The 18,054-nt window shown below is 40.1% G+C and overlaps 1 protein-coding gene across 1 annotated transcript; it reads left to right on the forward strand.

Annotated features, from left to right (window-relative positions):
• The first annotated feature begins 2,693 nt into the window (after nucleotides 1-2,693).
• On the forward strand, nucleotides 2,694-8,883 carry cxcl12a (chemokine (C-X-C motif) ligand 12a (stromal cell-derived factor 1)). The gene is made up of 4 exons (XM_030106651.1): nucleotides 2,694-2,894; nucleotides 4,301-4,418; nucleotides 5,468-5,551; nucleotides 7,311-8,883. Exons 1-4 carry the CDS (start codon nucleotides 2,828-2,830, stop codon nucleotides 7,336-7,338), a joined length of 297 nt encoding a protein of 98 aa, XP_029962511.1. The 5' UTR covers nucleotides 2,694-2,827; the 3' UTR covers nucleotides 7,339-8,883.
• Nucleotides 8,884-18,054: the final 9,171 nt, after the last annotated feature.

An 18,054-nucleotide genomic window follows, 5' to 3' on the forward strand; every position in this document is an offset into this window, starting at 1 on the left:
TATTTACACTGGCAAAAAAAAAAAAAAAGATTTCATTTCATGGCAGTAAAATGACCTCAAGGACCAAGAGGGATCTCACTGATCCTCCCTGAAGGACACCTGCTATGATTTCAGAGCTTCATAGGATAACCTGACAGGTGATTTACACGAAAAACAGCAGTTCTGACTTTCTTTAAGAGTGCAGTAATAAATGATTCATGCGAAGAAGAGGAGATGGTTCCCCGAAGCGAGACCTCCCAAAGCAGACAGCTGGACAGATTGGCTACAGAGGAACTCCAGCACGGCTCCCATGACGTGCACAGGTGAACGGAACAGACAAAAAAACACCCCAATCATCCCCAAGCCACCAACAGAAGAGTTGACGAAAGACTTCAGAAAACTGGAATGAGACATACTTTCACTTTTATTTCTGAAGAATGTTTTCCCAATAATAAACAGTTTATGTAAACGACTCCCTGAGCTGAGAGAGGAGCTGTTTCATGTTGGGAAGACGCTGAGCGCCAACTTGTTAACGCAAGAAAGAAAGAAAGAAAAAAAAACCAATTGGACTAGAAATGCGGCTGCCAAATGTGTTTATATAACCACACTTACTACAGTCCATTCACCTCAGAAGAAGAAAGTAAATCTTGCTGATTATGACAGGAATGTTGAAATACTTGGATGGGCTTCCCTCCCATGACAGGTCATAGGTCACTGCTCATTTACAACTTTCCTCTGCATGTGTGTGTGTGTGTTCATGCGTGTGTGGCGTGCATGTGTCAAGGACAAATGACTTTAATTTGTACGTGTGGTTACGCAAACCCTCCTGCGCACGTTTTTTTTTTTTTGTACAGGTTTGCAAGTCAATTTTTTGGGGAAGAGAAGTGAATGTAAAGTGAGTGAGTGAGTGAGTGAGTGAGTGAGTGAGTGAGTGAGCAGGCAGGGAAGCTCTTATGATCGGATCCAAATCCCTCTGAAATCCTCAAGCACTCCAACCTGAGAGGAGCTTCCACAAAAAGTATAGCTTTCATACCACAATCTTCAAGCCTTTCCTTGGACTATGTATCCCCCTCAAACACACACCACACACCCGGAGTCGGCCTTTGTGGCCTGTGAGAGAAGTAAATATGTCTTTTCAGCTGTCAGCCGATATTACCCCGAGTGTGTCTCCTGCGTCTGTCTGGTCTCCATGGATTCATCAATAATGTCCGCGCGAGATCCGACCTACAGACAGTCTGCAACACATCCTTCAGACAAAGACAAAATTATTAACACTGAGTGTTTAATAAAAAAGTTCAATATTAGTTGTGAGAAAACCTCTTGAACATGTACAACATAAATGCTCCAAGAGAAGGCTGCTTTCCTCTTGACTTACATGAAAATATCATTTGTACTTTAAATTCAATATGGGTTCGCCTCAGTAAACCACAGCAGTAAAAACACTGTTATTCTCCTTGAAGTACCCTTTTCTGTTGCATGCTCATTTTCATGATAAAGCGTGCTGTCAGCAGGTGGTTTGCTTTCCCACAGTTGTGTGATGAGAGGATATGTCTGCAATAACTGAAAAAAACCTACTGGCAATACAAAACCAGCCACTTATTCACATTATTCATGTTGCTTTTAGATACTGTAAAAAAAAATATTGCAAATCATATTCTCAGTCTGCATAAATAAAAGTTTTTTTCCTCAAACCTTCAAAGTAAAGCATTGAAAACTGCCTCTACATTGCAGAGTTATTCAATAGGGACTTCAATAGTTTAGGAGAGTGTTTCAGGTATAAACACAGTCATCATAAGGGTCTGACTGAAGGGGCATACATGCACGTGCATGCAACATATACCCACTTCTACAGTATGGAAATCCCATTAATGTTCACACATGAACATGCACGTAGGAGTTTTGCGATAAAAGGATAAAAGCCAAGAGTCTGCAGACTGGCTTCACATCTGCAGCCTGTTAAATATCCTAATGCTCCCAAACACAATGGCATGGGCGTGTGTGCGCGCGTGCACGTCCACACAAAATGGAAATTTTAAACAAGCTGCGTGGAGCCAATTGCTGAAGAATCCACTTAAACTGAGAAGAATTTACTCTCTTCCAAACACAATCCGGTGCGTGTTGTTCCCACAACTAGTCCACAGTTACTTACCGGAATCATAAAATCAGCAAAGCACTTTATACTCATTGACTCATATCCAGTCACTGTGTTTTTATTCTTCTTTTTGTATTTATTAATATGAGCCAAAGAAACTGACATGAGACAAGACAAAAAGCTAACATTGCAACAATGCCTTGCTGTTTCAAACCCCTAACCCTGTTGATCATAGATAGGTCTCCTCATTAAAAGTGGTAAATTAGGTGTACCACTTAATGCAATTAAATGTCAAGAGCAGAAACATACACTGACCACATACTGAGCTCAGACGTGATGTTTCTAATAATAAGTGTTGAAGGAAAACTGCGTCGCAGCGACTGTTTGACGCGCCGCGGTCACTTCAGTAACATCAAGTGAAATCACATCCAAGCAATCCTCCACAACCGGAAAACACATTTCAAAATAAAAGCATTAACAACTCAAAATATTATTACAAAAGACTGATACAGACATACCTAAAATAAATAAATATTTCAAAATTGTATTTGAATGGGTAGATGATCCCTCACTAATATTATTATAGATGGGTAAGTACTTTAAGCACCTTCATTTTCTAAAGACAGGAAGTGTTGTGCTGTTTTTCTCTTTGACTTGACGGCTGTGTGTAATTTAACCCCCCGTCACCGTGCCGTCTGTCACAGCTCCTCTGGACTTTATCCGAGCAGGACTGAGTCCCGGTGAAAGTTACGCACGATGGACGTGAAGCTCCTGGCAGTCGCGGCTGCTCTCACGGTGGTGATTTACACTCCTCCGTCACAAGGTAACTCGCTGTTTTCTCAGTTTTTATTATTAGGGTGTTATGTCAGAATTTGCGCAGCTGTTGATTAATTACTATCTTTCTGAACGATTTCTGAGAAGAAAAAAGAGGAGAACTAACTTTGCATTTTTAGGGTTATTCACAATTTAATCAAAAGTAGCTCGTTTAAATATTTTAATTTAAATATTTTTCATTATCTTCCATTTTCAAGAAATACTAATATTTCATTTACCACTAAATTAAAATAATTAATTTCACTTTAAAGTGTAAATTTATAAACAGTATTAGATTTTCAATTTCACTCGTGGTATTCTGATAGATGTGTGTTTCGAGAAGTGACGGAAAAACAAACATTTATCTATTTATTTATTCATTCATTCATTTGGCTGCGCGCAAACCACCAACAGACTCCACACGTGCTTTTCGGTGTAGGAGGAATTCCCCAGATGCATCCCTGATCAACACCCGCATTTATTCAGCCTTTTGTTTTCCTTTAATTATGCACATAGGGATCCATAGGAGCGAGCCTTGGCTAGTCTGCACGGCGACATCAGCCATGTGTCCCGAAGGTGTCACGTCCTTTTACCATAATAATACAGCTCAGGTGTAAAAAAATAATTAACATCAAGTTAAGTCTTTATCAGTTACTCACAATCGTCTGTTTATGTGAATAGTAGCCTGTCTCCTTCTAAATTATCTGCTGTGAAAAGGAAAGTCTGTTCTCCTCCTCCCCAATAACCAGTATTCGCTCTGAAACCACTAAAAAGTTTTTTATGCTGTTGTCAGCATTGTTGGCCTCGGTGAAAAGAGAATGTTGTCATGTAGAGGAGAGAGTGGGGGGAAAAAACAAAGAAAACATGCTTCTATTTATTTTTCCTCATTAATCAACCGTACACATCTCTGTGAAACCTGAAAGCGGAGCTTGTAATGGAAAGTATGCACATTCATCCTTAAGTTTAGGGACCACACAGCAGACAGTTGTGCGTGACAGACAGAGCGTGCTTCAGGACTACAAGTGTTAAGTGTTTGTATGTGAGCCCAAAAAAATAATAATCTTCTCAGCAGTAGGTGTTTATGGTGCCTAAGGTGTTGGTCAGCACTTTGGGTTTCATGCCATTGCCAGACTCTGACTTTTTCCAGAAAAAAAAAGAAAGAGAAGGAAAAGGCAGACTAGATTCAGGCAGACATTCCTGCATGTTTCATTCAACTTTTTGCTGTGTTCATTGACGTATTGATTGACTCAATATTTCTTGCTGTTAAATTAGTATTTCATTTTTCTTTTCTGCAATGACAAAAAAACCATCTTTCAGTTCCCGGAGAGAATAATTTAATCAGATCTGCTTTATTGCCTTCTGTAAACATGCTTTGTTTTGTGTCGCTGATGCTTATCTCTTTCTTTGCTTTCTCAGCAAAACCCATCAGCCTGGTGGAGAGATGCTACTGTCGCTCAACAGTAAACAACCTCCCAAAAGGCTACATCCGAGAGCTCAGATTCATCCACACACCAAACTGCCCCTTCCAAGTGATGTGAGTATTGTTTTTGTTTTTTTTTTCTCTACGTTGATTTCAGAGGCAGCCTTTCAAAGATGCACAAGTGTGGGTTTTCTATCTCAGCTTTATACGGACAGACAGGTTTATTTCATGTTGGACATTTCTCACCATCAATCTTCTAGGTGTGACAGGCCAGAGAAAAGATTTGTGCATGCATGTGTACACACACGCCCCTCTGTCAGTCTCCCCACATTCACGCCGAGCGAGACGATTTTACAACTGGCACATCCACGGGAAGCGGCCCGTTTGAGTATGAGTGAACTTGAGAAGAAGGCTGAACTTGGACAGTGTTTGGTTTAAACCGGAAAGAAATAATTGTGGTTTTTGTAATTGGGTTTGTTTTTCATTTGCTCTTCAGGCTGTGTTTCCCCCTCATACTGTGCGTACAACCTGAAGGTCTGATCTCGTTTATTGCTACAACTTGTGTGGAGGGAATTTACAGATGAAAGTGTGAGGCAACATGAGCACAGTGTGGTTTGGTACAACGGAAAAGAAACCGGATTGTTTTAATGTTAGCAGTGGAAAACAAGATTGCAAACACTTATGTACACACATTCAGAGAAAAATAGTTTTTCAGCTATTAAAAAACAGGAATGGAGCACTATGCCATCCCACATAAAAACATCTGACCCAGTGGTGACCCTTTTTCAAATAATCACAGGGTTACGCTGGAATTAAAACCAGCCTGCAGCAACATGTTGTCTAATTGACCGAAAAACTTACCCAAATATTTAGTGCGTCAATCAGGAGTGAAGTATGAGCAGATACACATTTTTCCATGAATAACTTTGATAGCATCCAAATTGAGGTCAAAGCGTCACTGCTTACTTAAGATACCTCTGTGAAAAAGAGCCCAGTGTGTGGTAGACTGACAGCAGGGCGTCGATTCAGCCTGTTTGATCACCAGCTACTCTGAAGAAACACAGGGGAGCCAATTTTACATAATTCACTCTCTTATCCCCTGTTTGGGTATATTTCTTGATGTAAATAAAAAAAAAAAACATGGTTCCCTTTTTCCTCAATAGCGCCAAACTGAAGAGCAACAAAGAAGTGTGTGTGAACCCTGAGATCCGGTGGCTGCAGCAGTACCTGAAGAACGCCATTAACAAGTAAGTACAAACACATCAGTCTGGTGTTGTTTGCTGCTAAGTCCTTTTCAACAGGTAACTTTATGGAACCATGTGTGATCATTTTAGAACATTCAGGTACAAAATGAAAAACTGCTAAAGCTAAATTGTGGACTTGGAAACAGATAAGTGTGAGAGTGGCAGCTCTTAATTACAGTCATATTGCAATTCACACTCTTACATGTTGGTACATGACTGAGCAAGTATATTAACTCCTTCCACGGGGAAAACGACTGGTTTGATGTGGGTTGATATACAAACACTTTGCAAGTTTAATTTCTGCTTCTGTATTTAATCATGCATGTGTGCAGAAGAGGATTACTCTTGAACATGCCTTTAATGTTATGTTGACGTCCTGCACTTATGTTCAGGCCGAGGTGTCAACTTTGAGCACATGAATACTTTTACTGGACGTTCATCATGAAATAAGTGGGAAGAATGTTTAAAATAGTCTCATTTTTTATCTGATTGTGCATCAGCATTGTAAAAAAAAGTAATATTGCATTCATTTTAAGTTGATTTTAAGCTGAGCTAAATGTGACTGCCAACATAAACAGTCTCCTTCCCTTTTGGAGGCAGGAGACGCTATGCTGGAAAAAAAAACAAAAGTGAAAAAAACCAAACTGGCACTATAAAGTTTATAGAAGAGATCAAGTTGCCATCTCTGTATACTTACATCTTTTCAAGCAAAGAAACAAAGGATGAACGGTACTGTGGCAGAAGATAAAAGAGTTTAGAAATGTGAAAGTAAAATAATGACCATGTGACGAAAACTGAACACACTCCTGTAATCAATCCGGCCTCCGACAGACAGCTTCAACAGCGACCTGCTGATCTGTTTGCAGTCATGCTGTCAGACGGTCTGTGGCGGGAATGTTTGTGGAGCCTGTGACTTTTCGAGGTGTGAAATAAAACCGTCAGCGAAGAATAGACCGTGGATGTTTATGAGAGATCAGTCTTCATATGTTTTTCTGTTCCACACACTGTCATGGAGAAGGAGCCATTTAACTTATTTACTGTAGATTCAGATACAGTTTTAACAAGCTGGTTATTTAAATCAGTCCTCTAAATCAGACTAAACAACACAGATAGTAACTTTCCTTCCTAAACTGAAATGTGGCAGCGTATTATTCCAGAGTCAATAACTGGACAGACCACCCGTGATCTAGTGTTTATTTGGTTAATATACACTACAGTGGTGTGTGTGAGCCACCATGCAACTGCACTGTGTTTTTGTAGAATATGTAGTCAAAAGGACTCAGATGATAAAGTCTTTGTTTAAAACTGAAACGAAACAAAATTAGATCTGATAAGATAGGATATGTAGCTTTTCACGTATACATTGAAAGTGTCGTATTTAGCTGTTTTTCCTGAGCTGGAATGGTGTGTATTTTCTGTATATGGGATCAGTAAAGTTTATCTTAATTGCTAGTCGAAAACATTTAAACCCAGCAAACTCTCAGCAGCTGTACTTTGACGCAACCTGGAACTGTGTCTTCTCAACATTTTAACAATCAAACACACATTAATTTTCAGTATTTTGTTCTATAATCAAGTAATTGCTAATCCAATTGGACATATATCGAATTATATATTTCTTCTGTTTTGTCACTTCAAGACATTTTAATTCTTATTTTTCATTGACAGACACCAAAATATACCTCAAGATCTGCCTTGAATGGTTAACTACAGCAAGGTTTGTCTTTTAAAAGTCCTCTCAAATTGATATTTTCTTTTACAGGATGAAGAAATCCAAAAAGGCCAACTAACAAACCTGAAGATTCCACCGACACATTACTGAAGATTTGGAATATCTTAACCGATATGAAACGTGATATGAGACCATTTGGTATGTTGTACAGCACTTATCCCAGCTACCAAGCTGCAGCCTCGTGCATGGAACGACCCCACAACTCAACATCCGTCCTACCGTCGTCTCCACCGTCACCACCCTCACCACCCTCCCCCCTCTATAGATATAAAAGACGTTATTAATGCAAAGTGTAATTATATGTGTTTGTTTTTTTTAACCATACTGTATATACTTTTTTGTTAATGGACTTAAATAGTAAAAAGCTATTTTTGAAGATTCTGTCGTCCCCTTGGCCTCTCTGTCATTCAGGAACCCATAAACCCCGGGGTCAAGGTGTTTAAGAGGGGCATGTAGGTCAACATGAGGATTTCTGCCCAAAAACACAAGTCAATATTTGTAAGCAGCGGAGGCCGATAGCCTGCTGAGCCAGAGAATAAGGATTTATTTTATCTAATCCTAAACATGGGATCTGCTTATCCCGATTGTCTGATTCTAAAAAGTCAGGAAACAATAAACAATATATAGTTTCGCTTTCTCAAGAACAAGTCAGCCCAAGTTAATTGGCAATGAGGAATTTCAGGGAAAGCCAGCCGCCCCCAGACTGAATATAAGATGTGCGCAAATCCTAATAAAAATGGCAATTATAGTGTTTTTGTGATGGAAATGAGGATGGTGAAAGAGCTCGAGCATTTCCTGAGCTGTTCTGCGGCTGAGATTATGCGACCTTGTGTTAACCGCGTCTGCCGTTTCATTCTTTTGTGAAGAGCCGAACATCTGGTCCCCAAACAGTTTTAATTGAGCGGCCAATGGGTTTAAATTTACCGGAATCACAATGTTGTGTCGGCTACACAAGAGACACGGAGAACAAATTGCGATGCTCACAGTCAGAGTTTTTAGAGGTCCAACTATATCAGTGTAAGGTCATTAGATTTGGTCTCCAAGAGTGAATGCCCATTCCACAGAATGGCGCCCAACAATGAGGAAAACAGTCACCACATCAGAAAGTCACCGCTGTGCTGACGCTGCAGTGGAGAACGTAGTACAATAATGTCAACTAGCCGATGATGTGAACATCGACAGTCATCATACAGACAACAAAGCACTTTATAACTGATGTATTCATGTTTTTAGTGAATTTACTAACTGATCATTAAGTATATCTTTTGCTTCTTTTTTTAATGTTTATTGTTTCTATTTTTTTTTTCAAGGTGTTTTGCTCAATTACGTTTTGAATCCTGGGAAATGTGTTCCTTTGCCATTTGTGAAACTAAAGTTTTATTTTTGTACTCCTTTATACAATTAAATATTAGATCCAAACATTTCAGTGAAGGAATTCTGCTCTCACTATTGCCATGTAGCATTTTACTGTAATCTGTATACAGCTGGTGAGTAAAAAAAAAAAGAAAATCTAAAAAAATGTGATGGTTATTATTTCAGTGTATATGTTACTGTATTTGTTAAGAGCCTTTTCGACATGAATGATCACTAACGTGTAAACATATACACACTATTTATTTAAGCAATTCTATATTCCTATAGCCAGCTCCAGGATTAACACAAACACACACACAGCTGCCGTAATCTCACTGTACTGCTGGGTCAGTGGGTAAATTCAGTTCTTTGATGTGAGAACATGTGTTTGGCTTTACTCAGAAGGGTAAATGAAAGGCAAGGACAGCGTTCCTGCCCGCTATTTAACTATTAACTCAACAAGCGACCATTGGGAAAACATTAGGGCTAAAAGGGATGAACTTTTAACTTCCCTCTCAGAGTGTAATGTGAAGGCGAAGCGCGGTGGCGAGTGCAGTGCTCGCTGTGTGCTGAGTGAAACATCAGGGGGAGATAATGGGATACGAGTGGCGGTTCACAGTGCAATTTCGTTCACTTAGCAGCGTTTTAACCTGTTTAAATAAGAGAAAAGCAGCAGCGCACGTTTGAGCAGCAGTAGCTCTGGCATTTAGTTTTCAATTAATCAGTTATCACTGTATTAATCTGCAGGAATCTGCATGTAGAAACATATTTTGAAGCAAAGCAGTTTTTTTGTGTATTGTTACTTCTAATATCCTCATAGCAGAAAATGTGCATCATTTGTGGGGTCATTATAAACATTCTGCTCTCACAGTATCTGAGTTAAGTTTTCATACAAAAGGTTTACATATGATGTTATCACTAACTTTTTACCCTTTTCTGTTCCATTATCATAGATTGATGAATGTATGCTGCACATGACTAATGTATCGAAGTGGCACGCTCTCTAATAAAAGCAGTTATTTGCAATAAGTTCATAACTGGTATTCTTGGGACCACCGCCAACACCCACCAGTTAAACCACGCAGGTGTTGTGACTGGTGCCATGGAGCCCGAGGTGTCGTTAAGATTGAATTTAAAAGGTTTTTTTCCCCTCATGCTTTTACGTGCACATTACATGTACTCGCACATGGAAAGTGCAGAATGAACAAGTTTCAGAATGATTCTTGTAAAGCTAAGCTTGTTACGTCCGAGGAATAAAACGACTTCATCAAACTGGTACAAAGGGAAAGTCTTCATTAAGCAAGAGGCTCGGAGAGTAAATGAGACGTGTTAAAGCTCTGATGTATCTTTACTGAAGCAGAACGGCATAGTTGTACTAATAATGGTTTACATCACAACTCTATAAAGCACCGTGTTGGTACTGGAGACCAGCTGCCCAGCTCAAATAAACACGCTGCGCCCATTGTGCTTCACAAAATTCATTATCAAAGGCAAACAGAGATCAGCTGATCCGTCTCAGGATGGAAGTCTGTGTCAGAAGACTTTCTTTCTTAAAATTCAGTGAGATATTGTGAAATTATTCAGAAAAAAAGACCTAACAGGCCACACAGCCCCTTGTTTTGAGCTGTACATTCAACGCTTCTCGAAGAATGAAAAATGTCAGACAGGAAACAACATATGAAATTCATGTTCCGCATTGCCTCAAAAGGCTTTCTGTGTTTTGGCGGCCAACCACAAAGTCAGATGAAAAACTGACACCTTGACAAATCTGTCATGTGAAAAGCAACGGATTACATAAAAATAAGACGGGCAGAGTGTGTGCGCTCATTTAACATACTGTAATATGTTCCCTGCTTGTTTGGCTGTAAGAGCTGCCAGATGTGCAGCCAGTGAAACTCCGCTTAGCGGTTATTCATCATAAAAAACTCAGCTTAAAAATATGATATATATGTGAGACTGTGTGTGAGAGAGGGACGTGAATGCCATAGAAAACCACTTCAAGACGGCCTCTTCAACTTGTCTCCTGAAGACCAAAAATCAAAAATACTACAGTGTGATAAACCCAGGAAATCTTCATTGTGTGTGTGTGTGTGTGTGTGTGTGTGTGTGTGTGTGTGTGTGTGTGTGTGTGTGTGTGCGTGTGTCAGTCAATATGCATATTGACTGACACTTTAGAACACACATAACAATTTAAATAATTCTCAAAGCTTTGCCATCATGCAAAAACATTCAGGGATGACGGAAATGGCCTTGTGGAGTGTATATAAGGCGGTCAAACCTACGAGTAAAGTTCAGCTGCACAACAATAATCTCTTGAAGGGAAATTAAAAGTCTGCTCATTACTCGGCAGCTGCGATCTGAAAGTCATTATTGTTTGAACTGGGCAGGATGAGGCTGCAAAAAGGTCATTCCTTTAGAGTAAATGTGCTCGGTGGTTTGGTGCCATTTTTGTTTTTTGTTTTTTGTTTTTTTACATATTTCCAGTGCAAAAGTCAGGGGAAAAAAGTGAACACTTGTACTGACACTTAAACCGGCAGACACCATCTATTTACATATTCTTCTGGAAACATTTTCCAAGGACACAAATATTTACAAAAAATTCTGTTCTTTCAAAGATAAACTTAACTATTCCTTTGTTGATATTTTACTAACTAGCACAACAATTATGAAACCTTGATACAGAAATCCACTTGGAAACAGAAACTACTTAAAACAAGTTTTTAATCACAAATAAAAGTCTGTTCGATACCTCTTGGCATATTTCAATTATCTATACTAAGTCCAAAAAGTGAAATAAGTTAATAATAATAATAATATTTCTGGAATATCACTCAATGGCATAGTTTTATTTTCCAGTTTACAAGGACTTCCATAAGTGCCCGAAGAATGAAAATGAAAGCAGTAATCATGAGTAAACAAATGTTTAATGAATATTAAGCTCAGAAGATCTGGTCTCACTAATACCTTATATACTGAGCAGATATTTTGCCTGTGGAGCTGACTCCAGCCTATATGCAGCGTCTGTCTGACAGGAGGCCAGCAAATACAGGCTTTTTGTTTGTTTTTTTCTCCATTTTTAATCATAGTCGACAAGCAGATGTTGCTAATCCTCCAGCACTGCCACAAATACCCTAAACAAACTTTACTCTGATTCTTTCAAACTTAAATCCTTGGAGAGGTTGGTGTACGACTCTGGGATGTGTGTATCCACAGCCTTACCGTCTTGAAGAGAGTGCCCCTCCTGCTCCCCTGTTCTGTTGTTATAATACGCCTTCACCCCTCCCCGGCCCAAACCCGGACCAGACCACTGTCCCGAGGCGACGAGTCCACCAAGCCGCTGCTCCCCGGGGGAAACATTAGCAGAGTCGTAGCTGCTCTTGTATCAGATGACCCGTGGCACATTTCCACGAATCAAGTAATGATTTGTAAATGACTTGTTGATTGTGCAGATGGGGGCACTGAATGTTGCTAAATGCCGTAACACTGCCAGTGACCCACAATAACATTAATCATAATTATGACAAAATGACTCAGCTGAACGTCTTCAAGGAGTCCGGCGCCGTGGCGGATGTTGAAAGTGTCCAAAACGCAGTGTGTAACATTAGCGTCATGTGTGTCTGTTTGTGCGTGAATGGGACGCTAATAGAGGGGCCTCCGTGAGTGCTTTAAATGGCCCTCCTGCAGTCTCTCCACCTTTCATGTGCTAATAACGCCGAGGTTATGATCCTCAAGACCGTCCATCTCCACACGTATGTTTGCCTGGATGTGGGGCCTTCCTCCCAAATAATAATACCAGCTCCAGGCCCGGATTCCCTGAGAGAGAATCTGTTTTTCAAAACCAAGAAAAACGCTGCGAGCTTTCGGGGAGTGAGGTGTGAATGAGGCACAAAGGAGTGGCGCACTCAGGAGACAGTGGGAGGCCTCAGTCTGTGGGGCCCAGAGGAGCTGAAACACTACCAACTTTAAACCTCACCCACATATGACAGATTGAGTTCCCCTTCGTCTCCATTCCTTCCAGGATTAGCGCTCTCGCCCTGACTGGCTGATCTATTCACCAACCTTCAGCAAAGCGTTTGTTCAATGATGTCCCACCGTATGTGGCTCTGGCTGCTGTGTGACACCCAGCGGAGAGGAAACGGGAGAGTATTAAAGGATATGAGTATCTATTAAAAAAAAAATGAAACAACTACGTTTTTATTATCTGGAGACGAAGCCGATACAGTGTACTCACCACGTCTCCGTTTTTTCGTCCCCCTGAGGGTTACCCCTGTAAAGACCCTTGTGTTGGCCTGCAGTGTGACTCAGAGGCTGAGCATGTCGCCCATATGCAGCAGACAGGGAGGTCTGATTCCTAATACCATCGACCCGCATTGTTCATCGTCAAACCATTTCAGAAACAAACTAGCGTCAGCTCTACCCACAATACATCTGATCAACATTTTTGGTGTAGATGATATCCCACACACAATTGAGATTGTCTTTCTTCCGTCAGGTATTTGGTTGTGCCGCTATGACCTTATTCCGAAGCCTTCAAGGATTGTTTAAAAGAGCTTAACCGCGTGAAAAACACATTTTTCAAACATAGGCTAGCTCGTTACACACAAGACATTTGAGAAAAAAGTTAACCTGGATCATGAGTGAGAAACACCATAATTTTTAAGCTCTTTGACGTATGTGAGATCAAATGCAAGGCAAGGGATGAGGCAAGGCAGATTATTTACGTAAATAGTATCATTGAGAAACAAGGAACTCCACAATTCTTTACAAGGGAATAAAGGAAATACATGGAAAGAAGGAGATTAAGAGTCTTGAATGATTAATGATATGAAAGACATTCAAACAACGTGATTAAGAAAACCATAAGTGGAGTAAAAGTTAAGTCTATGGTTTATTGGAAATCCTGAGCGATACTAGTGTTTTAAGGCCCAGTTAAAAAGAAGTGTGTGTGTCAGCAATCCTCATAGACCACATGTTTGAGAATCAGTGTTGTCTTTCAGTGCTGCTCCTCATGTTTTCCTCTAAAAAATTAGTGATTCATCCGATCAGAGAAAGAGCTGACTAAGTGCATTGAAAAGGGTCTACTAATAACCAAAAAGCTATTTCTTGCAACATCATGAACACATGTTTAAGGAAATAAGAATAGCCTTTCTACTTTTACTCAAGTCACTGGCCTCAGCAGACTCAAATCACACACTGAAAGACCGGCGGTACAAGACTATTTCACATGATAAAGATTGCAGTTCCAACTTATTTTTTGGCCTTCTACAACTATTCCCCAGATGTCGGTATAAAAGAACTCGCTGGAAAAGCACATCATGAAAGAAATATTGTGAGTCGTGGAGATCATCCACCGCACAGTTCGCCTTGGCCACTTGCTTCTATCTATTTGGCCCATTTTACGAACTCTTCCTGGAATCAAAGCTATTGTTAGAGGAGAACATGGCCTCATAGAGCAACTAGCTGTCTGTTGCAGTTTACGCACACACACACACTCACACACACACAAAACATCAAACACAGTCGAACAAAGGCTTTCTAATATCCAGACTGAAAGGAATTCTCTATCAATCTGTTATGAATTGTGCGATACATAAGGAAGATCTTGTAAGTTGACTGTTTATTTCTGGCGTCGCTAAGAAGGGAAAGAACTTGAGTTTCTGATGCTTAATAACACAATGAAACTCATTTTCCCACCAGTTCAAGTTTGTCCCGTCTCTAACAAGCGCGATTGCAACATAACCATCGATTGCAGCGAGTTTCTCACAAGTTTCGGTTTTAAGACTTCAAACTGCAGTGTCCCACTTGATTTACGAGAGCGAGTGCTGAACTTTAGTGTTACAACACAACACTGTTGTGCTCGCCAGCTGAAGTTGGACATTGACAAAGAAAGATCTGGCATGGCTCCTGTCTTTAACAGGCTTCAGATGAGTGTTTCTCGTTCTTCGGTTGTTTCCTGAAAGCTTACACATCAAAATGGAGTGCCTGAAACTGCCTGGGTAGAACCCAGCTTTGATAAAATGGTAAAATGTTTCTTTGTGACAAGTGAAAAATATCTTTTTTTACATGTACAAGGTCTGTGTTCACTCGCATCAGGACCAAATAAAAAAGCACAAATGCAATGATTTAAAAAAAGGAAAGACAGGAGTGGAAAGATCTGAAAGATCTGTAACAGCTGCATCTGGAGCTTAACAAGGCACACTGACACAGCTGGGAAACCTTAAAAACAGAAAGATTAATATACACTGAAGAAACTCATATATCTCATGCAGAATACTAAATATAGCTAATAACAAGAAGACAACAATGCATTCTTACATGAACCATAATCACTCAAAATGTTTTTGATCCACACTCAGAAGAGAATAAATAAGCTAATCAAACCACCAGAGTTCATTCAGAACAACTTTGAACATGCTGATAAAAACCACTGTGTGTAGTGGAGAGCCTTCTCGCCCCCCATGGAGGAACCCAGGTTTGATTTCAGGCAGCGCATGTACAGGTTTTCTTTTTTTCTTCTGTTTATTATTTACTCGCCACAGAAACATGTTAAGCCAGGTTGCACAGTGTGTGCATGATTGTCTCCATGTGCTGTTAATGATGAAATAAAGATTAATTTAGGGGTGATCTTGCCTTTCATTAAATGTCACTCAGTGATAAACAATATAAATCATAGCGTCTTTTAATTATAAACTGCAAAGGAAAGCACAAATATTTGAACTGCTAAAATGCAGTTTAGAATAAAAATATAATCAATGAAAAAAAATATATATTTTAAAAGTTGGCTTTCAAGGCAACTTTCAAAAGACGACACGGATGAACCTTCACTTATTTCATACCACATTTTTTTGTGGTTCGCTCAAGTTCTTTGAAAAGTTGACTTGGATCCAGCCCTTGGATCCGTTCAGACAGTCCAGTTACGCAAATCATGACTAACCTAATTTATAAAGTCACACAGAAGACGTGCAGATTTATCACAGAATATAAGTAAAATTCTGTTGGTGGCATCGCGTAGCGTCAGTTCTTTTTGGTTCTTGGTCTTTGACTGTCTTACTTTGGTACACCACCACAGGTCAATGTCTTAAACTCTCCGAACACAATCCTTTATGTTCCCAATGTAGCAATCTGAATAAAACTAAGCTGGTGGCACATGCGTCTTCATGTGAGTTAAATATCTTCCTCCACCTGCAGCTAAGCATTGAATTATGAGCTGTGTCTTCTCAGGCTGTCACATCCATTTGAAATGGCTTGATTTTCTCTTCGGGGTTCTTCTCCTTACAAACCACAGCCAGACAAGTTGTGTCGCTGAGTTTTTGGTAACACTTTACTTGAAGCCCCTCTTTATAACACATTATAAGTAGTTATAAACACTAATACATGATCACAATGCTTTATAACTCACTATACAGCAGTATACAGCATAGGATTAAGGTTAGGGTTAGGGTTAGGGTTAGGGTTAGGGTTTGGTCCTGGCATTGTGATCATCTATGAATGTTTATAACTACAGCTACACATGTTATAATGGCATTATAATGCTTTATGAATGTACTTATAATGTGTTATGCAGGGGGGCTTCAAGTAAAGTGTTACCGAGTTTTTCAAGTGATTAGCGCCTGCACTGCTGGCCTCTATTTGGTGCCTCGGTAGAAAAAAAATGTGAATTAAGTAAAAGTCTTTTGACTTCAGTTGTGGATGGCTGAAGATCTGTTTCTGCTTTTAATAAGGAAAGTTCCATTAGAAGAAAATAATTATACAGCGAGACTCCAGCATCAATCAGAGGCAACATCTTAAAAATCGTTCAGTTTTCAAAGATAGGACCCCCACAGTCTCAACTCTCATCATGAAGCAGCGGGACGACGGGTGATGGAAGCAGGGGGAAGGCAGGGTATCCTGGATTATCATCCATCCAAAATGTAAGATTCAATTCCTGCATAAGAATGACTCCCGTCCATCTGTCTCCAGTCCCTCTCAGGGATGTGAGTCACGCTGATTCCACCTGGATGCTCAGCGGAAAGCGAAGAATTCCTGTGGAATTGGCACACAAGTTCACAAACAGCAGGGTCGTGAAACCTTTTTCCAATGATCATTGGAAAGTTTTCAAGCAATAAAAATGTTTATGGAAAGTTGTTGGTAGTTTCTCACAGTCTTACGAGCTTGCCAGAAGTGAGCAAACTTCTTCTTGGGGCAAACAATACTATTTCCCAACACTTATTTTAACATGAAGGCAGACAGCAAAGACTGTGATTGGTCCACATGTGACATATTCTGTGTATGCTCTGCAACCGTGCTGCCAAATTCCGGTTAAAAATAGGAACTGCATGTTGCATATATTTTATTTTTGCAAAAATATGGTATCATCAGAATTTAGGAATAAGGGGGGAATTCCAAATAAAATCTGACCTCAGACCTCGATTGGCTTTTCCGACGCGACCAGACCCCTGATACGTCTGACACAGAGCCAATAGTGGACTGTTTGGATTGTGTTGATTGCAGCTGAAAGTGATGGAGGGTTCAGTAATCCTGCCCCATTAATTCATGACACATCCGTCCAACTTCTGGGCTGCTGGAGCTGATTATGAGTAAAAGCCGCTGACACCCTGGACAGGTCAGCAATCCATCACAGGACAAACAGAGAGAGACAGGCGAACCCACATTCACACAAATAGACATTTTCAGTGTTAACAATTAACAATAATTACATGTTTTTGTACTGCTAGAGGAACCCGGAGTACCAAGAAACGCTCCTCAACAGGGATAAAACTGTGAGGTGAGAGTGCAAGTTCATTTGAAAATGAACTTTCTACTCAGAGTTCCACCCTATATTCTAAATATTTTGCAGTGTGAAGCGGACAGTTATATCACCTCAGCATGAAGACATGATATTTCAACAAGCCGTCTCTGTTCAAGTATGAGAGTGCTGCACTTAATGAGAGACAAATATTTCCTCTAGAAAGTCGAAAAACGAAAGCATTTGAGCCATTCCCATTTTTTGTAAATCCTCGTTTTGTTATAAACTAAAGGAAGGCTGTAGATAAATCATGTCCCCACCAAATTTATATGAAAATAAGTAGATCAACAAGTCTCATGCCTTCTCTGTGAAGGGAGCTGTTCTCACCAAATGGTTGGCGTCTCTCTATCTCTCAGAAACTCACAAGACGGTTTTCAGGTCAATTACGTCAGAAATGACCACCTTCTCTTCTGGCATAAACACATATACCCACATGCATGTCAACAGTGTGCTTTCCACCTTCACAGGGGCCTATGGATTACACACTTGTGGGCAAATCTCTCTATTCTCTCAGTGTTTAATTCAGTCTCGTGAGCGGAGCCGCTGCGGTTTTTATTTCGGTGCAATACGCAGTTCATTTCAGACATGGACCCCATGCTGGGTTTTTATTACTTACATCCAACCATCAAGAGATAA

The sequence above is a fragment of the Salarias fasciatus genome, chromosome 13, assembly GCF_902148845.1.
Source record: "Salarias fasciatus chromosome 13, fSalaFa1.1, whole genome shotgun sequence".
In the NCBI taxonomy this organism is placed as follows: Eukaryota; Metazoa; Chordata; class Actinopteri; order Blenniiformes; family Blenniidae; genus Salarias; species Salarias fasciatus.